Source organism: Schistosoma haematobium, chromosome 1 (assembly GCF_000699445.3).
Source record: "Schistosoma haematobium chromosome 1, whole genome shotgun sequence".
Classification (NCBI taxonomy): Eukaryota; Metazoa; Platyhelminthes; class Trematoda; order Strigeidida; family Schistosomatidae; genus Schistosoma; species Schistosoma haematobium.
The window spans coordinates 26,382,709-26,410,381 of record NC_067196.1 but is presented as its reverse complement, the minus strand read 5'-3'; the positions used below and the strand labels follow the sequence as shown (position 1 = coordinate 26,410,381).

Below are 27,673 nucleotides of genomic sequence, written 5' to 3'. Positions count from 1 at the left end.
GAAATGATCAACGTATTTACTACCCAGATTCAACGACTACCAACACTGATATCTTACGCTGGCAAGCATAGGATTAGATTAAAAGATACCTAGGGGTGGTTAGTTCAAATTATGTCATTAGTTTATGAAATAATTCATGATTGAATTGAATTGCATCAAGATATGGAGAGTTTCTATTTAAAATAATTTCAATAATCGTAATCCCTAGTTGAGAACTATATGATAGAGTAAAGCCTTAAAGATATCTAATGCGTCTAATTTAAGTAATTACAACTAATCAAATAACAGAATATTCTATCATGTAAATCCTTTTGAAACAACAGATCATTTGTATAATATTTTATAAACTTATATTTATGCATCTATAAATATCAATCAAAAATTACCATTTCTTCTGCATTCTTCATTAATGCATCATGATATGCTTCAATTGTTTCTTTTGATGGTTCAGCAACAGAAATTACTGGTCTACTACATAAAATACCATGAATAAAACCTTTAGATAATAATAAAGCAACTTCTTCAAAACTTAATCGTACAGGTAATCGATCTGGTTTTTTTGATTTATTATGATAACATCCTTTGAATAAATCCAATGGTAATGAAGCACGACCAATAATTCGATAATTACGACGTAACCAAATAACAGCTTTATAGAATAATAATAAAAGAGAATAACAATAATATAAATCGATATATAAACAATTTGTCGAAACGATAAATTAATGAAGTCAATAATTTTGTCAATAATACAGTATAAACAACAGAATAGAAACAAACAAATAACCAAATTGTAATGAAATGATAGTACACCAATAAACAAGAAAGAAAAAAACATGAATAAAGCACTTTATACGTAAATAGACTTTTGTTTTAGGGAAAATACACACTAGCAAACAAATAAATAGGCATTGGATATTTAAGGAAAAAGAACTTAAGTTAAATATATTCCATTGAATAGCGAACTTAAGAAATATATATGTACGTAATTTGTATTTGCTATAAGGTAGTGCATTCTATTACGAAACAACAGTATGTATTTAATATCGGTAAAAAAACATTCTTAAAAGCATGAAGAATAGACAACAACAACAACAACAAAAATACACACGAATTCACCAAATAATCACTCGACTTTTATAAATATGAATATACAAGTTGGTTAAGAATTCCTTCTAATCAAACGACTGTTAGAAAATTTTCATAACTAAAAAACTATTAAATAAATAATCAATGGATATGATGGATTTACCTCCGAAATAGACAATTCTAATCCTACGTCTTATTTGATATAATCTAGATTATGAATACCCATGTATTATTTATTCAATGGATAGTAATCAACGTAATCCTATTTTATTTTAGTGATAATAGAATTTTAGTAATCAGGCTAGAAATATTCAACCTATTTTCAAATCTAAACATTTCAGGAATAAGGTAATAGTAGACTTTTTTAAAAAGTGATACATACTAACAAGAGAAAATAGTTAGGAAGAAAAATTCGGAGAATAATCGTAAAACTATATCAAGTAACTTCATTATATTATCGTAATACGAATTTATGTATTAAATTTCTAATTCTATAGAGTATTTGTGATATATGATGGATAAAGTAGACTCTCAATTAATAAGAATATGATTTATATTAGTCAAACATTTACATATGGTTAATGTTTCTAGTTAGATTGTAAGACAACTGGAGAATATATATTGGTGGTATATAACCACTATATGTTACTGAATTACATTCACATCTTTTATATACAAATTGAGTTGATTGTAACGATAATATATGAAAGCTGAAAATAACACTGACTATTTCATCGAAGTGAATGATAAAGCTATAAGCGTAATGGATGAATAATTATTGTTAATGAAAACAAGTCAAGTCATAAATTAAAACAAACGGTATCATAAAATTAAATAAAACGTACACTAATTAATAAATTCGAAATATATTTTGTACATAATTAAAATTATTATTATAGTGATATAGTTCGGTGGCTTTGTGAAACGTTTGTGTCATTTATTTATTTAAACACATAAACAATGGTACAAGGAGGCACCAAATAGATATGGGCCACATAAATTATTCGATTTGTGTGAGAGCTGGGATACTCAAACCGAAACAAGTGGTTTCCTTTGGGGGTTATACTCGGAGCCTTCAACTTAAAGGTCTAATCCAAAAGGCAGTGGAATAACGTCAGGAGATGCAGTCATCATATTGCCAAATGTGAATTGAATGTCAAAAATCATCCTGTTCTATTGGTGTTTCAATTACACTATTTAAGCATTTCAATAAAATGCTTTTAGAAAATGTTTATAACTTATCATGAATCTGATGATTAAAAAATTAAAGAAGTACCACCATGGTGGTTTGTACATTTTCCTCATGATCGTCTGTCCTTTGGAGAAATGAAAGGTGGTTACTAGAGAATTCATGCATCAAATATATTTATCGATGGAAAAAGATATGATCGGAGCATAAATTATGGATAAACATATAAAAATGGTAGTAAATGAATGTTCAAAAACTTTTGACTCATACTTTTCGAATACTCACAATTCAAATATTCATAAAATGAAAATTTTGCTGTCATGTTGTATATTTTGTACTGAGAATGCTTTACTGTAATTGAACATTTGGAATGAAATAAAACGAGCAGTTTTATTATCATTATCATGAGCATAGCTGTAGCTCCGGGTCATTTTAAAACATTCAACAAACACTTACTGAAGCAGAAAATAAGTATGAAAGTTTCTTTTTAAAAAAATTCTGTACAATGCGACTAACCTTCCGCAGTCCATACTAGGAATTCACCAAAAGGAGTTAGATTGACACATTCCATATGACGCGTTTGTGAATCTGATTTGAATGGTTGATTTGACTAAGTTGTTTTTTACACAAAGAGAAAACAAATTATATGACTTGGTGTTATTTAATGTGTTAAAACCTTATAAAGTTGAGTCTAAGTAACTGGGTTATATTGAATTATATTATCCGTTGAAGAACTGTTAGAAACTAAAATGCACTGAACACAACTGTTACATTCTAGTTTGATACTATGTACAACCACTGCGTATACCTAGAACCCAACACAAGATTCAAATCAGGATGTCTAAATCTCATGGCATACATGTTGTTTACAATGGTTCCCTTTGTAAAGTTAAGTGAATCAGTGAGTAAAGTACGTTCGTAACTAATAACAGTCTCATCCTTGATATTTTCGAACAATACTGTACACTGGATCTGCCTGGTGTTTCGGAAATCTACCTTGAAGTTAATCACTAGGGAGGGTTATTTGATTATTTAACTTAACAAATTCATAGAACCTAAACCAATGAAAAAATAGTTTTAGTCAGACTGACAAACAACAGAATCGTATTTTCAGATTATATTCCCACTGAATTGGATCGATACCCATAAACCACTTACCAACACAAGGTCAGTATGTGAGGAACAATGATTGTTTACTCGATTACATTTAAACATTGATCTGATCAGGTGAAGAAATACCTTTGGTTATGTATTGAACAAAATATATGCTAAACAGTGTTATGCTTTGTAGAGATATCATCTTATGAAAACCGACTGTTTTATGTACAAAAGAAATCCCTTTGCATATGGTTAGATTACCACAGATATATTTGTGAACAAGATCAACTTTTCACTTCAATGTTCTATTGAATAAACAAATGTGAAACCATGCACATTTAGTTTTTTTAATTATTCCGTATGGAGTATGAATGTAATGTTTTTTGCATTCAAGAAAAGCAAACTGTAATCGTAATTAATTTTAGCACTATTGATCTGACAGTCAAATAATTTGCCGACCAACTATGAATATATATACATAAAATAAATTAATAAGTAAACAAAATTATTAGTTTGTCTGTAAAAATGGACTATACCAACATAGATTGATCAATCTTTTATGAAAAGTATGCCAGCTACATATTAAGAACGCCACTTGATCAGTATCGATAAGCAAATCTGTAACTTAATGGGATTGTCTTGATAGCACCTTTGATCACAAGTTATACAAATGCATACGGTGGATACTACAGTTCAATATCATAGACTGATCACCTTTTCGTTTTTCTCACCCTATCCCAGTGTCTTTAGATGGTTATACCATGAGCCTAGTGTTGATGTTCACACAGAGACTCAAGCACAATATCTTTCACTACAAATACTAATGTATTATATACTGATCTACTGTGTCTAGATAGAAAATAACTTTGTTCGTCTGCTATCACCGATCCAATTTTACTGAAATTTGTATGTTACTTATTTTTAAACATAATCATATGTTAACCAAGTATACGGTTAATAACTACATACGTACAAGACAAGAAACAAGATCTGAAAATAGAATCAATTACTAACTAGAAAACCTTTAACATGTTATACATTTATTTCAAATACTAGATTTATAAAGATATCCTAGGGTGTACATAAGATATTTAAGCGTGATATATATTTGTAAGGTTTTGGCTCTTACTAAGCACTATGATACTGAAGATTATTTCTCGTCGAGTAAAAAGGCAATGAAAATACAAGTTCTGCATTCAGATAAAAAGTAGAATATATTCACAAAAGTAAACATTTATTCAGTTATTGATAGTTTTACAAAAAAATCATTGAGGCAAAAAATAGAAGTGCAAATAAAGTTACTTAACAACATCGATACAGTTGGTGCATATCGTTTATGACCAAGTATTGACTTCATATTTTTAGATAAATTGGACATTGAGTGTACCATTTATGACAATAAAATAATAGATGATTTTAATATCCATATTAGTAGGAAATTGAATTAATGACGTTTTGCAACTTAGTGTAGGTCACTTCTTCAGAGAATATACAAATCAATAACCAGATTAATTTAACACAAGTTTACAAAGTACAGAGAAAAAAGCAGAATATTTAATGCAATCAAAATAGATCTAGTCATGTTATCTAGATCAAGTTCATTCTGTGTTCAGTTTTATTTACAGGCCATAAATCATATCTATAAAATAACAACCAATTAAATAGAATTCGGGTTTTCAAGAGGTCAAACATTTAAACTACACAAAATAAACTACAAAAATGAGGCCAAACGTTTTAAAAATCTTATTTTTTTTACATCAACTATTTTATTATAATCTTATATTAATAAATATGAATATAAGACACCTGTCGATACAATAGTATCCGAGTAGCTTATTGTTAAGAAGAGATGATATATCAGAAATCCGGTCTCAAGTTAAACTCTCATCTAACACATAATTAGTTTAGCCAGTCAAACTAAAAGTATGCAATTCACACTTACTGTTGAAGATCAGTTAACTAGTGATATCCCTTCCCTCCTTAGAAATTATTTTCAACATTTAATTGAAAACTTTAAGAATCTAGCACTACTTATTCCTGGTAGATTTAGCAGTCTATCTTTTCTGTGTACCTATATATATCACCACAGTATGAGTAAGTATGGTAGGTGCTTTGTATCCTCGAGGTGTTAAGTATTTTTCAAGGCTAACAGTAAGCTGAGGCTGCAATCACTGTTGGAAATATACTGTTAGAAGCCTGAAAGTTCATGAATTTGTGTAGTTGTGTGAGTGTTGGTGATCTGACTAATGAAATCAGTATACAAATAGCGGAAGTCAGAGTGCCTTGTACAAATATAGCTTTCATGATGCTATTCTAGCTGTAAAGATTTGGGTTTACAACGTATCGGTGAGAGCGATTCTACACTGTGCTCTTGAAACCTAACCTCTCCAATTTGAAGATCTCAAGCGGCTCTCTGCGTTTAATTAGAGTGATCCCCAAAAGCAAGAGACGGTTAATCTATGACATGGCGTCATGCTATGGAAATACTGCAATATGACTCTCTGGTCGGAGTTCAGATGATGCAACACAGTAAATCAAGACGTTACCACACACAGCTCAAAAAAAGAACCAATAGTGACGCTATTTTGCATTCTTCAAAAATGTGTGGGGAACTCCTTTAAACGAAAGAATTCTAAGCTGTATCATTTATATTTTTAACTAAACTGTTTATTCCATTACACACTGCTCTTGTAAATTATTTTGTTTATGAACTCTTTTCTTCTCTTCTAAAGTCCTCTATTTTCCTCACAAAGTTATTCTTGCTTTATGTGGCGCATTACATTTCTTTGGTGCTATGCTGTAACCAGATTTTTATGCGCTCGCATAAATGACTAAATTAAGTGTTGCACTTCGTTAGATTATGTATGAACTCACAAATAGTACAATCTACCAGGAGTTAATTCCTTAGAAACAATCAGTAAAATATTCTGATTACTCTAAAATAAGGTGACGTATCTCACGTTTAGAAAAAAAAATTAACAGATGTATTATTATGCAATAAATAGCATATGTAATCTGTCAGATTAGATTCTATACAAAAACTAACGAATAATATCATTATATAATCTTAAATTTGACTGCAGGGATACAATCCAGTCATGAAACAATTTGGCCATACAAACGATCAGTAGAGCGTTGATTGAGTGAATAAAATGCTAGCGTTACATAGTCAAACCTCCCTACATCTACTTTAGTATGGGGAGCTAAATGGTAGTACCAACGTTCACACAAAAACAGAATGTGACTCACAGCCGAATACTAAAACCTATAAGTAGTGAGTAACAGGGAAGTCACACACATACACAAACATTACCAAAAAGATTTCAGAACAAGAAGCATTCAATCAATTCTATCTACATACATAAACAGTACAAAATTCCTATTTAAGTGTCAAAAAAGACCTAACACACTTTCCGAAGAAAGTATATATTTATACCAGGAAAGAAAATAATAGAAATCTGTTAGCATATATACAATATGACTTATGAATAGACTACATTTTGAAGACAAAACGCTGTGAAATGAATAGATAAAATGGGGAAGATAAAAAGAAATACTAGAGTGTATGCAAATATGAACAATATTCACAAGAGATAATGTACATTTTCTTCTAAAACAAAAGATAATTTTTATGAATAAAAATTATTGGACTGTATTAAGCGTAAGTCTAAAGGTGGTGGTTGTATGTTATAACCTCCTTCTCCACCGACTCCTCCAGTTAAGGTTGTTTCTATTGTCGTCGTTAGTGTATCTGATGGAATATAACAGTTATTCATTGATGAGATATGTGTATCTGGTATTTTCAGTTCACTACTGATTACGGTCTTGTTAGTAGTATCATTGTGGCTAGTTGTAGTAAAAGAAGTTAACGTTTCGTTTGAACGATAAATAGCATTTTCAGGGTAAATTATAACTTCAGGGAATTCCGTTTCGCATTCTTCATCATTATTAGTAAGTAAGAGGTCGGTAAAACTGAAACCTGGTTCAGGATCCCATATTGTATGTGTTGTAAAGAATGTATTATCGGTACATTCATTTGACGATTCAAAAAACAATGTTGTACAATGTTGTGAGGAACTTAAATCAATTGGATTTACAGTTATTATATCTACAGAGGGATCAAGTGATAAATCTATCGCTTCAGTAGCCCCTGTCAATGTAAAATAATGTGTATCAGTAAGATCAAGACCAGAATTTGAATAAAATAAATTTTTAGATGAAAGACCATTGTCAATAATTCGATTAGTTTCTGTAATATATTGTGGTATAATGCTGTTAGATGAATTCACTGTTGATAAAGGTAGAGTTAATGAATCAACTTTTCCTAATTCTGACGAAGATACAGGGGTATATGTCTACAAAAAAGGGAGAGTAAAACGGAAAAAAGAGAATGACACATTTGAATATCTAAGGAAAAAGTATAATCAACAATGAGTATAATACGAGATCTATCAATCTTTCATTTATTTTATTATTACTATAAAAGTTAAACATCTCTAGACATATATAGAAAAATCCGATCCATATTTTCTTCCAAGTTATCCAAACGAGCTGTGAACTAACTCATCTGTAAACAGTGCTTACAATAATTGACTACTGACCAATAGTAATAATGCAATTATTCAATATAATATTTTAGTACAGTATAGAAATCGCAGCATAGAATACGCAACACGTGAACAACAATATATATATATATATATATATATATATATATTTGTTGTTCATGTGTTGCGTATTCTATGCTGCGATTTCTATACTGTAATTGTTAAATTATCCAAAATTGAATGACACAATCTATACATCAATCAATTGACGACATGTTTAAGAGTGTAAGGTTTTGATTAGGACAACTGCTATAATCTAGTCATCGCATAGTGTGTGCTAAATACAGTGTTGTAGAGCTCCTGTACTTTTTTTGTGTGCCTGTATTTTAATGTTACTGAGTCTAGTTTCTCCGGAGAATATGCAACGGAAAGATGTGAACGAAATGGATGGTTTGTAATTGATAAAATATTACATCTTAACTGTTTGCAAGATTTCAAATGTTTGTCCACAACCGTATCCATGATGAAATTAATAGATTCACCACAAACCATACTAACTGCTTTCATTATTACAGAACACCGATTATATAGTAACCAATCCCATGCTTGCCTGGATTTTATGGCTAACTGAATCTTGTCGATCAAGTTGTGTTGCGACAACTAGCTGATCTGAATCGATAGGAAATCATCCGTTGTCGCAATAGCACCAGCTCCCTGAAGGCTGTACATACGCTTTGATGATGAGTGGGAATTATAATGAAACCTAGGTTCAGAGATTCATATCGATTTGATATGACCAACCAAAAGCATATAGGATTGTTTTAACAGTGAAAAATAGAAAAAGAACTATTTCCATAAACTATGAAAATCAGCATACAGGTGAACATTCATGTATGTGACCATAGTGACACTATCCAGATGACCAAACAAAAATAAATTTTTTAATTGCTGAAAAATTCCCATTATATAAAAACACAATTGTATGAACGAAGAATATTCTTTTCAATAATTTCTCATCAGGTTCTACAATTATAAATCCAGATTAATAATCCATAAAATTGGCCAGATTTAAGGCAAAATACATCATCATTTGGAAATTGTAATATGTAAATCAGGAATTGTTTGTTATATAAAATAAAATCGTTAATGTTGGGACGACTAATATGAAGTGTTAACTTGAATCAGTTTATAAGTGAAATGAAATTGTGAGATAAATTATCAGAATAAATATGGTCAACATGGGGTAAGAGAGAGAGAGAGAGAGAGAGAAAATATTGTGATTACAAATCGGAAATTGCGTAATATGTAAAATAATTAGATCAAATATAGTAAATTCAGGGGTGGACATTGAATAAATTCCTCAAAAAGGGTTATCAAGTGTAAAGACAATAATAATAATAATAAGTTTGGGACATAAAATGAACATTAATCAGATTACGTCACCACATTTTAAGATTGATTATTAGCTAGTTGGCCAGGGTAAAAGGAGTGGCTGAACATACTTCTTTTGGATACAAAGCTCTGGCTTTTTGATCCGAATAGCAATTGCTTCAGCCGTCTGTAGGATTCGCAGTCTGACGGAATTAGGTAGACTGCTGTTGACACGATAAACTATTGCAAAAGATTGCTCCATGTTGGCTGTATGTCCTGTTTGGACTAAATGGTCTAAGATGGAGCTGTTAACAGTTTTGACAACACCTTTGCTTAACCACATGGGTAGGTGCTCACGAGCCCGAATGTACAAATTCCTAGAACATCTGCCAATATAACTTGCTCCACAGGAGCAGTTGAATTGATAGATACAGAAGGAGGTGGCTAGTCTAGGTAATTTATCTTTCAACCTCGGAGTGATTATTGGTCGTGTGGAAAATACTAGTTGTAGTTTAGCTGCGTTAAAAGTCCTTTGAACTGATCTACTTAACTTAAGTCTTAACATTTCACTCGGCGCGTCACCTCTGAATTGTAAGCGTACATATAGAGGCTTTCTATTTACCGTTGGGCATTCTCTACGCTGTCTTTTATTGGCTAAGTTTTTATTTATAAATTTCTCTGGATATCCATTTTCTTTCAGGGTTGTAAACAATGTCTTTGTTTCATCTTCAGTCGTATCCATAGTGCATATAGTCTTGTTTCTATGATGTAATGTCTTGATAAGGTTCCTTTTTTGTTGTAGAGGAACGAAACTGAAAAAATTAGTATATTGACCCGTCCAGGTCATTTTCCTGTTTATGTTTCTTTTTAGCGATCCATCTTTTCTCCTTGTAAGCAGAACATCTAGGAAGGCTATTTTACCCCCATTTTCTTTCTCACATGTGAATTTTATGGACTGGTGAGCTGTATTGAATTGCTCGAGTGTTCTTATCAAGTCCGTATTCTCGTTACAAAGGATAAATGTATCATCCATATATCGACAGTACAATGAAAACTTATCGATCTCTTGTGCCAGTGGGCCGTTTTCTAGTTTAGAAAGGAAAATGTCTGCCAATATGGGATCCAGGGGTGAACCCATCGCGACGCCATCTATTTGTCTGTAGATTTCCCCATTGAATTTGAAATGTACATTCTTAGTGCATTTTAGTAATAATTCTTTGATGATCTCTACAGGGATTGTCGTTTCTAGTTCCTGTTTTCTAAGTTGTTCACAAATATATTCTACAGTTTCTCTGAGTGGAACATTTGTGAACAGTGATGCTACGTCAAAAAAATCATCGTCTTCTCTTTCGTGTTTATGTACATTTCAACCCTGAAAGAAAATGGATATCCAGAGAAATTTATAAATAAAAACTTAGCCAATAAAAGACAGCGTAGAGAATGCCCAACGGTAAATAGAAAGCCTCTATATATACGCTTACAATTCAGAGGTGACGCGCCGAGTGAAATGTTAAGACTTAAGTTAAGTAGATCAGTTCAAAGGACTTTTAACGCAGCTAAACTACAACTAGTATTTTCCACACGACCAATAATCACTCCGAGGTTGAAAGATAAATTACCTAGACTAGCCACCTCCTTCTGTATCTATCAATTCAACTGCTCCTGTGGAGCAAGTTATATTGGCAGATGTTCTAGGAATTTGTACATTCGGGCTCGTGAGCACCTACCCATGTGGTTAAGCAAAGGTGTTGTCAAAACTGTTAACAGCTCCATCTTAGACCATTTAGTCCAAACAGGACATACAGCCAACATGGAGCAATCTTTTGCAATAGTTTATCGTGTCAACAGCAGTCTACCTAATTCCGTCAGACTGCGAATCCTACAGACGGCTGAAGCAATTGCTATTCGGATCAAAAAGCCAGAGCTTTGTATCCAAAAGAAGTATGTTCAGCCACTCCTTTTACCCTGGCCAACTAGCTAATAATCAATCTTAAAATGTGGTGACGTAATCTGATTAATGTTCATTTTATGTCCCAAACTTATTATTATTATTATTGTCTTTACACTTGATAACCCTTTTTGAGGAATTTATTCAATGTCCACCCCTGAATTTACTATATTTGATCTAATTATTTTACATATTACGCAATTTCCGATTTGTAATCACAATATTTTCTCTCTCTCTCTCTCTCTTACCCCATGTTGACCATATTTATTCTGATAATTTATCTCACAATTTCATTTCACTTATAAACTGATTCAAGTTAACACTTCATATTAGTCGTCCCAACATTAACGATTTTATTTTATATAACAAACAATTCCTGATTTACATATTACAATTTCCAAATGATGATGTATTTTGCCTTAAATCTGGCCAATTTTATGGATTATTAATCTGGATTTATAATTGTAGAACCTGATGAGAAATTATTGAAAAGAATATTCTTCGTTCATACAATTGTGTTTTAATAAATTTGTTACCTATTCTTTCTATTTTAAAGGCATAGTGATAATAGTTGGAGGGCAATTGAAAGCAATAACATTTAAATACTGAATTCTTTAACCAATAAATGACTTTCACATAACTTAAGTATGATTACATTCTTTTTTCGTGGAACAGCACAAAAGACACATTACATATAAAATAGTTGCAACTAATTGTAATGTAAACTTCTTTGTTACTGTATAGACTAGATATTATTCTTATTTTTCACAAGAAATCTCAATAATCGACATATACACAGAAAAAACAATAAGAATGACAGACAACTTTAGGTTTTATTATTTCCACTTAGAAAGACTACATTTATTGTTATTTTTCGAAGCCATAGACAGATTTGTGTGCTAAGCTTTAAGTCGATATAAGAAATAATTTTTGTAACAAAATTAAGATCCATATTTCTAAGCACTGTAATGTCTCTATAGACACAGAACTCACATAATTTCAACAATGATATACCCACTTGCATCACTTATTGCTTCGTTTTGTAACATGTTATTTTGTTCTGTTTTCCAAAGTCAGCAACAGCAAACTGTAAATACAGGTTGCTGTGAAACAACATTGCACTTTGTGAAAATAATTGGAACTCATTTGCAAAAAATAATACCAGACGTTTCCTACGTAATACCTCTGTGACCAAACAACAGGTGAATAGTAGTTGTCGTTTTTTGGTTGACATCCACCGATTCCCTGTAATTCTTAGCTCTCAGTAATTATCTCACAACTGTAGAACACAATAGAGTCACACGGGTGGTACAGGAATGAGTTACAATACTAACTCGTTATTCATATAAAATCAGGAAAAAGTGACATATTAACCCGTAACGCAATCGTCGCAAGTCGAGATGATTGAACCACAAATTCACTATGCAAGATGGTAGCAATAATTTCCAAGTTACCATAAAAGATGTTCTGTGCTATATGAAGAATCTTTTACTTAATTAAAACTTCATCACTTTTCTAACAACCTTTAGGCACTTACATTTTTTAGAACTGATCGCTGATTGATGTATTGCCAAATCTGATTTACTCATCAACAATAAGGATCATAACTAAAGATGGATGGTGGCTAGCAGTGGAATCCAGGACGTGCGTCTCATCCTATTTGGGACTTTTCATCTGGATGTACTTGCGTCTCAGAGCTGATGTTAATTCTGGCACTCGGACCCAGTACCGTTCACTTCAAACGCTATTGCGTTATCCACTACGCGACTGAGCCTTGGGAGCCACTAGCTTGCGCAATAGGGTGGAGTTTTAATCCGTTTTTTTATTGTCTGAATTTTCACATTGATGTTTAGGATCAAAATTGATCAGTCATATTGGAATATTTGCATCCTGTCCGGATTGTCTCGATATTGTTATAAGTCGCAAGCATTATAAGTAAAGATGAGTGGTGGATAGCAGTGGAATCTAGGACGCAACTTAAGGAAATATCGATGCGATCCACAGAGGATGCATATATGCCAATAAGACGAATCAACTGAAGTCCTCAACATCAATAGGAAGATCCAAACAAACAGCACAAAATGAATTAAAAGATTATAGCCACTCAAACTGCATAATTTTAAACTCAAATGTATTATGAGTGAGATCGAAAGCTCTCATGAAATAAAACGGTTTAATGGTAAATCGTATGAACATTTCAAACTGTTACCTGATAAGTAGAAAAGTATTTGTTTTTTCAATGGGTATTTTTCAGAAACTAAGATCTAACTACTGATAAAAGTTGTCAGTAATAAGTAAATATTAGGCAAGATTTGATTTGGCAATTTTGAAGAAAGAATATCGTTAGAAGAATATAATTGTAATTATCAGAATGGGTTTTGTGGAGATTTTTTTAGAAATTTCACAGATTGAAATCATGAGTCAGTTGAAGCTAGACCACCATTGAAAACCTGGAAGCACTGGACGGCCGTTTCGTCCTAGTATGGGACTCCTCAGCAGTGCACATCCACGATCCCGCACCACGTGGGGCTCGAACCCAGGACCTACTGGCTTCGCGCGCGAGCACTTAACCACTAGACCACTGAGCCGGCATCCGACGGTGTTAATGTCTAACTTCAACCAATCCACGAAGTTGCGCCACCGTACACCATTGTCTTTAGTGAGTTCCTATCTCACAACAGACCTGGTGTTGGATGCCGGCTCAGTGGTCTAGTGGTTAAGTGCTCGCGCGCGAAGCCAGTAGGTCCTGGGTTCGAGCCCCACGTGGTGCGGGATCGTGGATGCGCACTGCTGAGGAGTCCCATACTAGGACGAAACGGTCGTCTAGTGCTTCCAGGTTTTCAATGGTGGTCTAGCTTCAACTGACTCATGATTTTAATCTGTGAAATAATTGTAATTGTTTGGTTGATTATATGTCATCGAAAATGAAGTTTACTACTTCTTCAAGAAAAACAACAAACTTTTTATTGAAATTTTCATTTCAATACTCACTTTATCGGAATAAACTTGTAGGCATAAAGCTGAATTACATAAATCCACAGCAACATCGCTATCATATTCATTTCTTAATGTAGTAGTAGCAGTACTAGTGGTAGTGGTTGATGTCATTGAAATCACCGTCATCATTGTTGAAGATACAACAGAATCTGACGTTAATAATAAATGATACTTAGGTGTAGTAACAATATTTGTTGAAATATTTGATTTCGTGATAACATTATTACTATTATTATTATTATTATTATTATTAAAAGAAATCATAACGTTAGTAGTAACAGGTATTTCTGATGATGTCATAGACGTTGTTAAAACATTATATGGAGTAATAATCATAGGACAAACTGATTCACTTGTAATTATTAATGATTTAGATTCTGGAGTGAATGAATTATCAAATGACAAATGAGATGGATCAACTGCGTCTATATCAGTGGTTGAATTAGCGAGTACAAGACTTATAGGTTCTTCACATGAAAGAGTTTTCTGTAATGCAAAACATAAACAAATAAATTATATTTTAAATTGGTTCAGAATGGAAAAAATTAAAAAAAGTCCCATACAACTTCAGAAATAATATTAATACAACAAGATGTATAATTGTGGCATGCTACTGGGTCAATAACTCCCCCTTCTACCTGACAACAACTTTTTACAAATTTTCCATCAAGCAATAAAATCTACTAACTCAGCCAAAAAATATAACTGTAGAGTAGATGAAATCAATAAGGATGGTGGAATTAGTACAACTTGTTTGCAAAATTCATTACATATCGCAAAAGAAGCTGAGAATAGGATAGAGAGATAAATTTTATGAAAGTAAACATTAACTGCATTAATTAGGTGAACCAGGTGATAAATGTAAGAATTATAGATCTACTTACAATTTTCACTAGTAACTTATGCTGATTAAGGATCACATAAAAAATCGAATACAAGAAATCACACAATGGCATATTAGAAATTGACGTCTAGACAATCGAAAATTGACAAGTACTTTCTCTTTGTCTATGTATAAGGCAAGTTTAGACTTAAGGAGAGATTTATTTTGATAAAATACAATAAATTTGAATTCATACTCATTTTGTGATAAGTTTTAGCAATTCATATATGTCAGTATTACGTTAGATGTTAAATAAATAATTTAATGAAATGATGAATAACTGTGGGATTGTAAAAATCCATTTTTATAATTACAGTCATAATGTTCAAACTGTTCCATAACCATTCTATGAGAAATATGCACTACTTTCCATGATTTATTCATGCCACATTCTCAATATTTCTATATTTAATAGATAGATACTTTATTATTTCAGTATTAAGTTTACAAATTTCAACATAATTTTGTGAACAGGAAAAATGTAATGTTACGTGTGTTCGGGCACAGAAACGATAATGCAATTGGTGTCACCATCTTGAAACACCGACTTCGGTGGCTTGGACATGTTCTATGAATGTCGTCCCAGAGAATTCCACGCCGTGCATCATTTGCCGACTCTGGGTCTGGTTGGAGAAAGCGGAGAGGTGGTCAGTGTATGACATGGTGTCGTGGTACGAAAGAAAGCTGCAAAGGACTGGCTTGTGTTGGTCCTTCACGTCTCCCTGGCTGGGGTCCGAGAGATGGTGCTACACAGTGGCTAGAGACGTAATCAGATATGGCTCAGAATAGAGGTCAGTGGTGGTCCTGCTGTAACCTTCTTTAACTTTCTCCGTAAAACGTGGTTACTTCTTCCTTAACTGAAAGATCTCTTCTGATTGTACGTTTCTGTTTTTCCATTATTATTATTACACTAATCTGTTCGTTATTTTTCTTTCTTTTTCTTTTACGCTCCTTACCTTTTTTTTCCTTCTTCTCTTCAAAATCTCATTGTTTTGTGTGGCGCATATATATTTGGTGCCCTCTTGTACCAATATTTATGTGTTCAAATAAATAATAATAAACAATGTTACGTACAACTTAAATAAAATTATGTAAACCAAGTTGTTGTTTGTTTTTTGCTTTTGGTAAAACTAACCGAAATGTGAAAAACAAGTTAAATTTGCAAATTAATTTTAAACATACAGATAATTTTGATTTAGACATAACAGATTCATTGGTAGAATCATTATTAGTTATAGATTTTTCATTTTTCAAGTGTGCATGATAAGAGCGCATATGTTTTCTAAGTGAACTTGGATCTGTATATGCTCTATGATCATTACATATTTGACAGATATATGGTCTTGGACGAGATTGATTAATTTTATCTTCGATTTGTAAAGCAGATAAACCAGAAGAATTCCAATCATCATAAACATCTTTATACAAACATTGTTTATCCTGTTCAGATAAATATTTATCTTCAAAATGATGCTTCTTCATACACCTGGATCTTTCTGATGTTCTAGAGTACGCTTGATGACAAATTGAACACATATATGGTTTTAAACCTAAGAGAATAAAAGTAGACATTCATTAAATACTGCTAAACCGAAATATTTAGAAGATAATTTTCACGACAAACAAATACTACCCAGGGAAGTATTATAATTTTTATCCAATATACGAAAAATCTGGAGCATCAGGGTACTAAAAATGTATGCGCTACAAAGATAATGATATAAGATTATAAAAAAATATGAAGCTGAAAGGAAACACAACAAAAATAATAAGTGAACAAGAGCCATATTATAATAGGAGATAAAGTTCAGTCAAAAATACAATCAAAGTAGGTTTATTTCAATTAGGGGAGTTTCTCTTAATCATGTAGAATGTAAAAGAAAGCCACAGCAGAATTACTGCCAGCTTCCATTCAGAGCTATATCTGATAAAGTCACAAACCACTGAGTCACATCATCACTAGGATCGTAACTCGAGAGTCGTGATGGGTCGATAGATCCTAGCCCTATTCTATCCCCCATACAACGGCTACATGACATAAACTGACCTCACAATAGTTTCCCAACCAGTCCTAACATCAGTAATCAACGTACGATGTAGGATCGTCCAGTACAACATTCATGAAGCATATCTAAACCACCGAAATCAATGTTTCAGGATGCCGAATCTCTGTATTACTGACAAGGTATTAAGACTAGATGTCGGCGATCCTTCGGGGACAATAATGACAGAAGACAGAGAGTCAACGAACATCCTCCGCTAAGGGTAGCTAGGCTTTACAGGCATATATCACAGCTGCTCTCATCAACACTTCATAAGCCCAACCTTTTCAACCAGATTAAAATCACATTAGTCCATTAAAAGTCATAAGAAAAAGGTGCGTACTGTTGAACAGTTTCAAATTTGAACGAACTATCAGTCCAATGTTTCTTGATTTATAATACACCTAGGGTATAAGCCAAACCACTACTAAATCTAACAATTATCAATCAATCAAATCTGTTTGGCCCTTTCTTTCTGATTCCCTTATCGTTTTTGATTCAAGGTATAAGCAGCCTATGCAGAAATGAGAGTATACACTCAGAGCAATATAAGATTGAGGTAATTAATTAAGTTACATAATAGTACAATTAATCTAGACTGGATGACAATAAAGTATGCAGTTATAACAACCAAAATGATCATTTCCTTACAGAATCGACCCACAAATTTCAAAATAAATTTCAGAGATAAGGATTACTGGTAAGCAGAATGATTAGATGAACATATATTAGGGGATTTAAGCTAGTAACTATGTACAAAATAATTAATCGGCGACCAGACCAAGTTAATTTTTCTCCAAAGCAAAGTGATTGTGTATGCGCAAACATTGCATATACATCAATACAGAAAGGAGGAGAGTAATAATATGTGTACAAATAAATAATTACCTGAATGTACATTTGTATGCCTTTTAAGATTTTCTTTCGAACTAAAGCGTTTTCCACACTGTGAACACGATAGATTTAAATGATTTTTATGTAAAAGTAAATGACGTTTCAAATGAGTCCTTGAATAGATAAAGAATGAATGAAATTCACTGTCAAAATTCGGAATTTTTTGATTAATATAGAGGTTTATGGAAATTTATTTAAATTTGAGTAAAGTTTCTACCAGACTAACTAATAAATGACTATATGCTCATCAGTGACTGTTTTTGTAACACAAATTTCTCGAACACCTAAAGAGGAGCTAGGAATGGTATAGTCGATGTTATTGGAAGTGAAATAGTTATACAGCAATAACACTAAACAGTGGTCAGAATAAATTAACCAAAAGTAAATAGCTGAGTTCCCACTCAATAGCTTGAACGTATTATCATGAAATCTGAGGGTTTTTCTGTCCAATCTCATGAAGAGTAGATTGTGCATACATTTGAGGAATCCCTAGAAGAGTGAAATAGCTTTCGAATGTTCAATTGTTTCTAACCATACTTTGTACAATGTCAGTTCATGACAAAAATTATTTTATCTATCATGAGAATAAAATGTCACAAAGTATAAGTAATGATAAATTCGACCCTTAAGATTAAATGTGGGCTAAACCGACATAAGAATTTCACAAAGTTAAGGTGAAAGAATGTAACAAGTATTAAATGTCTGAACTGTTTTTGTAGATAGATATAAATATTTTCAACAATTAAATCAGTGAGATACTAGATAAATTAACTCAACTTTCCGAAAATAAATAAAAGCCAGTCTCAATGGTTAGATAAATGAATTTTTGACAGAGGTAAACAATAGCTATTTTCTATATTTTCTATACCTGTTTATCTAATTAAAAATAAGCTTATAACGGAAGAGATTACAAAAATACTTATTAATAGATGACATATTCCGTAATTAGCACTCTTTTTTACAGAATCCGGCCGTATTTCAGATTTACGTAGTATCCTGTTCTCACAGTTGAGTGGTATAATTGAGAAGTTTATTTGTCGTCCTGGAAGCTATCAAAATTGAAAACACTTTTTCTTCAATTCAAAATGTGGTGAGTGTAACACACTTGTATCCGACTATAACATGGACCGATTCGAACCAGAAATCATATAAACTTGGTTTTAAAATAAAAATATTGAGTAAAAAATATTTGACAGCTTAGTGATAATATTATATACGTTCAACCTAAAAGTGATTATGGGAAACCAAAGATTATTTGCAACTTATGTGCAAAGTGAACTTATTAAACCACTGACTACAGGACTATACATAAGTTATACATAAGTTTAAGTGTTTAACTTTTATTTTGTTAATATTAAGGGCTGAAGAGATGTCATATAGAGTTTTAGGTGGGTATCTTAACACTGCTTAAATATGCAAATTTTGTAATATTTTGCTGTAGACCATGGAACTGACTTCGTTCCATCTGAGACTCATCAATAACATAATTATAGGGCAGAATGATGTCCCACTAATATTTTATGATGATCATCATCGTTTTTAATGTCAACATGAACTGATCGATCTAGTCCCGAATATCCTCAATAAGAAAGCGCAGACCATTATGAATAAACACGTTGGTAACCATTACGATTCAGAACCGTAGACAATAATACCCTGTTGTTTGAAGCGATGTATATAGAGTTATGGTATTATAAAGAACACATATATTAGGATATCGAAATGTGCAGATAACAAGTATCTGAATAGAACTAAACATCAAGTCCTGGATCCGATAGAGAGCTCTTATACAGAACATTATGGACCATTTATAGCTATATAGTGATGTCATTGATGCAAATAACAATGAAATCGATACTGGTAGGGAGAATACCATCGATTAAAAGCTGTACAGGGTTTATACATTTTCTAAAAAACAATTTGACAGTCATAAATTCCCAGAAGAGGATTATTTAATATATACAAATAGTTACATTTGTTTAAAAGGCTGCTTTAGAAGGAATCGCGGACATTGTGGCCAATTGCAGTAAAGTTTATTCTCAGCACGTCTAGATCTTGATTGCTTTTGATGCTTCCGACCAACCGATTTCACTGACTTACCAACGTAGGAGGAACAAGGACCAGTACGGTTTTGTCGCTGTGAGGCATTAGGAGAGAAACGAATAAAGCAATATGCATGATCAATATTCATTTTATGAAACGTTCATCAGTATATCACGCATAAAATTCAGTTACATTAATTCTCATTCAGTAATTTCTCAGAAATAAATAATAATCCACTAAGGTGAATTGTGAAGGGATTAGAACAGGATGCCTATAGTTTTCCATAAAAAATAATAACACTAGGGAACCGCTGAAAACTAAGGACTGAACAGCAATTTACGTCTTAGACTGGAAATCACTAAATACCCTCAAATGATCGTAAATATATTGTAATGGTAGCGAAATATGCAACTCCTGGGATCGATTTTACATGGGGTGGATATGCGATGTTAAAGTCTCCAACTAGAAAGATACCGCTGTCTAGTGTTTCCTGGTTTTCAATAGTTTTTTTTACATGATATGAATTTAAAACGGAAGTCATTTTCAAGCTAAACAATAATCTTCAAAATGTATTTGTATAAACAAGGTCTATCATTTAAGTATTAAATGAAAGATAAAATTACATTCACTTATTTATCATTACTGATAGGATTTGAACTTAAGGACTGGAAAAATACGTTCGTGAGATTATTTAACCTATAACTAAACTGAGAAGTAAAGGGTTAAAATGATGTGTTCATGTAAGACGTTGTTTCTGGTTCATTTTTAAATAAATTTGAATAAGACATTTGATATTCTTTCAACTTTTATCTAAAAATTAACTGTATCATATCTAAAACTAGTAATAAATAAAAACCATATTTATATAAACTTGATTAACAGTTATATCATTTTAAACGAAGAGGAAAATCGTACATGATGGCTAAATGTAGCAATTGGAGGTAAACATGCTTCTGAATCTTCCTGAATAGCCGGTAATTTTTGGGATTCATTTTTTAATACGAATTGTTTACATGATAAATCCTGAGGAAGCCCAGGCGAAGCTGTGTAAATATCCCTTCATAGAGAAAGACAAAAGATAGAATTACGTTAGTATAATTTTTAGTTAATGATGTCAGCTTTATTTGAAAAGAAATTCAGTTGAGTGTATATCCGATATCACACATTCCAAGAAAGCTATTGATCAGATAAAAGATTACATGATTATATAAAAAGAATTTCTTGATGGAATATTTCAAATGTAAATAAAATTGCTTAAATAAAAATAATGCGGATGTTACGACTAAAAAGTAATTTGTACGTTAATGAGGGTGTAAAAATGTAATATTTATAGTGTGAAAGAGTAGAATTGAATTTCAATGTAGGTTGATGGCGTGAGATGTGGTTTGGTTACACTAAATATTTTCTCTTTGTTCCCCTGAGATATTTAAACTTGCGTTAATTTAATACGTTTAGTTATTCATTCGTCTTGAAAATCTTACTTAAAATAAGTCGTAAAACTTCAGGAACTTAAATTTTTATTTATTGTGACATTAAGAGCATATCACTATTTTTATTACTAACAATCTACCCAATGATCAAATTGCTTTAAAGTACCACATTAAACCTCTGTAATGATAATTATGATATCTTGTATATTGTGCGATTCCTAAGCACAGTCACCACTTTAAAACTTTAGTCCCTGTCCTCACAAAAGATTGGCCAAGGGTTACTGCAAGTGAAATAGAAAAGTTAGTCTTTATTTGTCATTTAAAACTGATATCCCAGAACAAATCACTGAACGATATTGAGTAGTAAAGGATTCGCAAGTATTGTAAATTAATATGAAGTTATGTAACCACCGACGGAAATTCAGTTATTCGCTTGATGGAAAATATGTCTTCGAAACTTAGGGGATTCTCGATGTTTATTTAAGTAGATTAATCCAAGTTAAATATAGAGTTAGAGTAATCAAAGAACGGGCAGTAACACCCTTACAATACTGCATGAAATTATATATATATATATATATATATATATATATATACATGCAGAAAAAAAGGTACAACTGATCAAATGTATATATTGTTCATCGAAATTGAAATTACCTCATGTTCAAGATTAAGTAGATCCTGGAGATCGAAGATCCAGATCGTTTACATCAGTATGATAGTTCGGTTTAAATAATTCACATTATAACTAAATTCTCTCTATTGTTTGAAGGCGCAATAAAATAAGACGTAATTAAGAGTGTGAGAATAGAATTCATCTAGAGATTAGATTATGCCTTTCTCCTGAAATATTTGATGTACCATCTATTTTTATTGGTAAATAGTTATAATAAAATTTATAAGGAAACTAAAATGACCTCATTGACCATAAAAGAATCTAGACACATAATATATGCGAGATATGTACTTTGTATTTTAGACATTAAACGGACTTCGTTTTCACTTAATGGCTGAGTACAAAAGTTTGAAGCACTTAGAACTCGATTGTGAGGTAATAAACTCACATCTAGCTTCATCTACTGATTTGCCGTCTTCAGGTGAAATCCTATTATGACATCAACATTGATTTTTTAGATACACACAATAGGTGCTACAAAATCGCCGATAATTGTATTCTAGTAACCTTCTTATGGTAAAGTGACACTTTCTTCGTTATAAAACGAAATTCGACCAGCTTTTTCGGGATCTCAATTCTTGAGAAGTCAAGAACAGAAAAACCACTGAATATATTTTGATGACTACATATATCAGAATGGTTGCGAAATTACCGCAAAAATTATTCACATCTTTAACTTTCAACTAAGATAAGTGATGAAAGAAAATATAATCGTGGAAACAGTTCATTCCATATATTTATGAAATCTCCAATCACTGACTGCGTGTAACCAGCAGTCCCATCAATCAGTATCATTTATAAGGCTAAATTTACCCGATGAATCGAAAATCTGGCCATTATTCCCAATCACAGATGCTGTACCATTCTTAATGACCTCTAACGACGATAGCATTTAAAACCAATCCTTAAAAGTAATTTCAAACTATCTCAGCTGCTAACGTTAGGCAGAATATTCAATGAAGGCTTTCGACATACATCAGTCCTGTGTAACGTACCTTAGTATGTCTTAGCAAACTACGAACTGTTGAGCTGAGTTTAAAAAAGTACTGTCAAAGCTATATAAAATGCGGAACAGGCTTTTACTAATAACTATCTGCCATCTTGCCTGAAATTGAAACACTGGCAAACTGCATTTTTTTTATTTGCATCAGCTGAGGTGAAGAAATATGTAGACAATCATACGAAGTCCGAAGATGTTTAGGGACCAGTGGAATTTTGTGATGAATACGGTTTTATGGTAGGTAGATACAAGAAAACGAATTTCAGCAACAATTAGGCTTTTATACTGTCACTGCCAGCACCGAAAAAACTAGAACTGTGGGACTTTTTAGAAAAAAAATACTTGAAACGTTTTTCAGTTCATGAACCCGTATTTAGAAAGAGTATGTTCAGATCAATACTCTAGACAGATAACCGCTGCCTTAATGTGGTGGCCGAAGTTATATACCACCGGGAATTAATTGCGCTATATTGATATAGATGGCCATTTATCGAAGTCTTAATGCCTGAAGATGGTTTGAAAAGAACTTGTACCATAGCTAGCTTCTCTGTTGATGTGTATAATCAGACCCTAAGAACCACACTAACAGTAAGGTTGTCTGGGGATTAAAAACAATTATTTGAGTACACATGTACTTATCTGGTTTTATAAATCCATGATTTCTGTTATCTTTTCCTCTTTTCTATCTATGACTAATAAGAAAATTGACGCCATTAGTTTACTAAAATTTATCTTCACATATAGTCTTCGAAAACGATGCAAGGTGGAATTCCAGAAACCGCGAAAAAGAATGGAATGCTAAAATTCTGTCAGGCGCACTGAACTTTATTAAATTATCCTGGAAACAAACATAAAACCAATGATCCTATTTACCCAATCTTTAAGTGACACAACTGATTATTTGGATATCTCAGGACTTTTCGGACTGCTCATGTATGTATCTAAGCAGCAACGTTTAACTGAACTGCCTCTGGAAAAAGTACGTTACTCTTGAGGAGAGTAGCTTGAAATATTAAAAGAACAGAAAATTTTAATTTCTAAACGACTCAATAGAGCACTGAACCAATACTTTGAGTGAAGCATTAACATTATATCACTATTACTATCATAAAAGCTTTGAAAGAACTGAACTAAAAAAGGCAAATGTTCCGAAGGTTTGTCTCTAGACGCTTTTAACGATAGCTATTAAATTAAAATATAAATCAGCCGGGAACTTGACCGATGTGTACGAGCCTATGTAAGAATGCGATGAGTACAGTGGGTCTTAGGCATCCCATCTTTAACATGTGTTGTAGGTTGGAAACTCACTCAATCTACTATATTTTCATCAGACGAAAAATGCCACATTTTCAGTGAATTGATCTAATACCTACCTACCTACGTGTGGAAATTAGAGACAAAATGAATATCACTTATGATCATTCTACTGTTTGAGAAATGACGGAAATGGTAGTAACTGAAAATTAACTAGTCAAGCTTGGTTCTCAAGATAGTGGAGATGGTAAAAAAAACAACCAAAGAAAATCAGTAAGTCAGAACACCAAATTAGGGTTTCTAATTAGTTATGACAGATTCCGTGGGCGCCATTGAACTAAACCGTCAGCGAGATTTGATATCAAAGATTGCCCCCAAATGCCCTGGTACGGCCGAGAGTGGGGAGAGTCCGCCACCCCTCTCGAAATGCTCTCACATGGCCACGCGTATATAGCCTCTGCCAGGAAGTCCTACTCACTGCCTTCTAGTGGCAGGGGTGTTGTTTACGAAAATGAGAGGACGAAAAGTGAATGTCCATCGCTTTAACCGGATTCCAAACCAATGTGCACATGGGCTCCAGTATCCTGAAGGAACAAATAGCGTATGAACCAATCGTCGGTCACCGGCTTCCATGGGACTGCATCTCCTTACGATGCTCCACTGCCTTGTGGATCAGACATTCAAGTCGAAGGCTCTGTGCGTGGATCCCTAAGAAAACCATCTGCTTTTGTTTGGGCACCCGGGCAGTATCACAGCCCTTACACATATCAAATAAGATTTTTGTGGCGCATATGTATTTGGTGCCTCCTTGTACCAATATCTATGTGTTAAAATAAATAAATTTCCCTCGTAATGCCTTCACATGGCCACGTGCTTATAGCCAGTGCCAGAGAAGTCCTGCTCACTGCCTTCTTGCAGCGGTGTTTACAAAATTGAGAGGGTAAAAACCGAATGTCCGGCGTTTCACCCGGTTGATGGATGCGGAGGATCTACCTAGGGGAGATGAAAAACCCTGACTCCAAACAGATGGTGTAGATGGGCTCCAGGATCCTAAGGAAAGTAATGGCGTATGAACCGTGCACCATGGAACTGCATCTCCTTGCGTTGCTCCACGGCCTTGTCGACCAGACCTTTAAGTCAAAGGCTCAGAGTGGCCCCTAAGAAAACCAACTGCTTCGATTTGGGTACCTGGGCAATATCTTAGACCTCACACAAATAGAACGACTTACATGGTGTATGTCTATTTGGTGCCCCATTGTACCAATGTTTATGTTTAAATAATAATAATATCATGAAAGCGACAAGCAAGTTTTGAAATTCAATACTGATTTTCCTATGAGTAACTAAAACTAGTGAACCATTTGTATGCATTAAACAAATATTAAATACAGCACAACAGACTGATAAGGATGTCGCTTGCAGCAATCACTTAATCGTGGACAATGAGAAGAGTCAAAGAACTCATATTTTTCTGCGCACGCGTTTACCTGATTTACCAGAAAGAATAACGCATCAGTTACAAAAATGAACATCACACACGCTTTTGCAAAGTCATGTAGATGGTGTTCACCAAATACATCAGATTGCTGCAACAGAATGCAAGTCAGCTATCCCAGAACTTACTCGTGATGTAAACATTATTTGATGGACAGAAAGACATTAACAAACACCATCCCGAGAAAAACTATTTTATTTTTAGACTAGTGTAGTAGTCACGGAGCTTTACATTATTTGGAAGAGAAATTGATTTTTGATTCTTACATTTTGAGTTAACAGCAGTTGCACAACTTAACAAATATTTGTAAAGCCGTGGAGAGTGATGGTCACCTGAAAATGGGACATTTTGGGGTGGAGAATTTTTAATTTTCTGAAAAGTTTCGACAAATTTACGAAGATTGAGAACATGTTGCGTATACTTATCACAAAGTTCATCTTTAGGCATACTGTTAAACATAGCAGCATACATCTCAAAATGACCATATGAATGATCCTGTTTCACAATCTTATCATGTTTTTTCGGAAAAGGAAGTTTAGGGTTTCCGTCTGCATACATTAAAAGATTCATTTTCGCGTTTGTACATAACCACGCTAGACCATTAGGTATCATGCCAAAAACAGAAGATTCCGAAACATCCTCCCCTCCACGATAAATCCGGCTCAAGAACGAAAGCAAATGATTCCAGCGTTCAATAACGCGAGAATCGTGCTTTAAAAGCCAACTGATATCCCCCGACTTTTGTAAAATAGGTGACGATTTATTCCCAAAAAGCTTTTCAGCACCTTGTGAGGTTATTGGAAATGACTTGGATATTTGTTCAAAGTCCATACCTTCGTCACCACCCAGCAAGAACATGACCTGCTCCTTTGCCCTCCATGTTAGTACAGACAACTCTACAGGATTACTGGTTCAGTCAAAAACCTAGCATTAAACCAAACATACTTAGAATACTTCTTTTTAAGCACTAAAAACTTGTGCTTCCGCCTTTCGACCAACTTTGCGTGTCTCAGTGCGCTCACTGACTCCTCAAAATTTTCCCCAGCAAATGAGGTTTCGACAATTTCAGCAGCATCACGATAAACGTTGAACTCACTAGCTTTTCGAGACGGCTTTGTGTGCCTCGAAAAGTAAATGCTACCCCTACATGCTGAAACACCAGTTGATATTTGAAGGAATGAATTATACAAGACAGATATTCGACTAACTGTCAACATAAATTATGACCAAATAATGATCGACCGTGAAATGTAACGTACATAGTGGAATTTCCTCAAATTCAGACTTTATCATCCGTCCAATATACAATAAAATTAGGTAAAGCGATCGTAACCCGAAAAGCTCTTCTGATGTCATCCCAGCTGCTTACATTTTAAACGTCACTGATTATTCATATGTCACAATCATGATTCTTCTAGAAATCCAGTCGTTCATAACAGTCAGTTGAAAGTGCAGTCATCACAACTTCCGCTTGAACATCGATGGCTGTTTCTCCATTATAGGAAGCCACATGATTTATTATGGCTGTCCTAATTTCTCCGTTTGTTCCATGCATTCTGATTTGCTACTGCCAAATGTTTGACAGCGAATAAATATTCACTTGTTGACCCCCTAAAATTTTTATTTATGCGTGTGTGTGTGTGTGTGTGTATAGATGTCTATATCTATCTTTGAGTTAACTGCTTGTCTATTCACTCACTGTATTTTGTACAGTATA

At 33.2% G+C, this 27,673-nt stretch overlaps 1 protein-coding gene across 1 annotated transcript in view; it reads right to left on the bottom strand.

Moving 5' to 3' along the window:
* The window catches only part of MS3_00006228 (uncharacterized protein), a 34,947-nt gene extending 7,559 nt beyond the window's left edge, over positions 1–27,388 (bottom strand). The window contains exons 1-9 of the mRNA XM_051214351.1: positions 26,902–27,388; positions 22,189–26,863; positions 21,017–21,158; positions 20,032–20,195; positions 18,053–18,171; positions 16,305–16,672; positions 14,234–14,725; positions 2,795–7,731; positions 387–649 (exon numbers count right to left, since the gene is read on the bottom strand). Coding sequence (XP_051073557.1) covers positions 387–649; positions 2,795–2,849 — 318 coding nt within the window. The 5' untranslated portion in view covers positions 2,850–7,731; positions 14,234–14,725; positions 16,305–16,672; ... (3 more) ...; positions 22,189–26,863; positions 26,902–27,388. The remainder of the gene's footprint in view (positions 1–386; positions 650–2,794; positions 7,732–14,233; positions 14,726–16,304; positions 16,673–18,052; positions 18,172–20,031; positions 20,196–21,016; positions 21,159–22,188; positions 26,864–26,901) is intronic.
* Between the last annotated feature and the right edge of the window lie 285 nt (positions 27,389–27,673).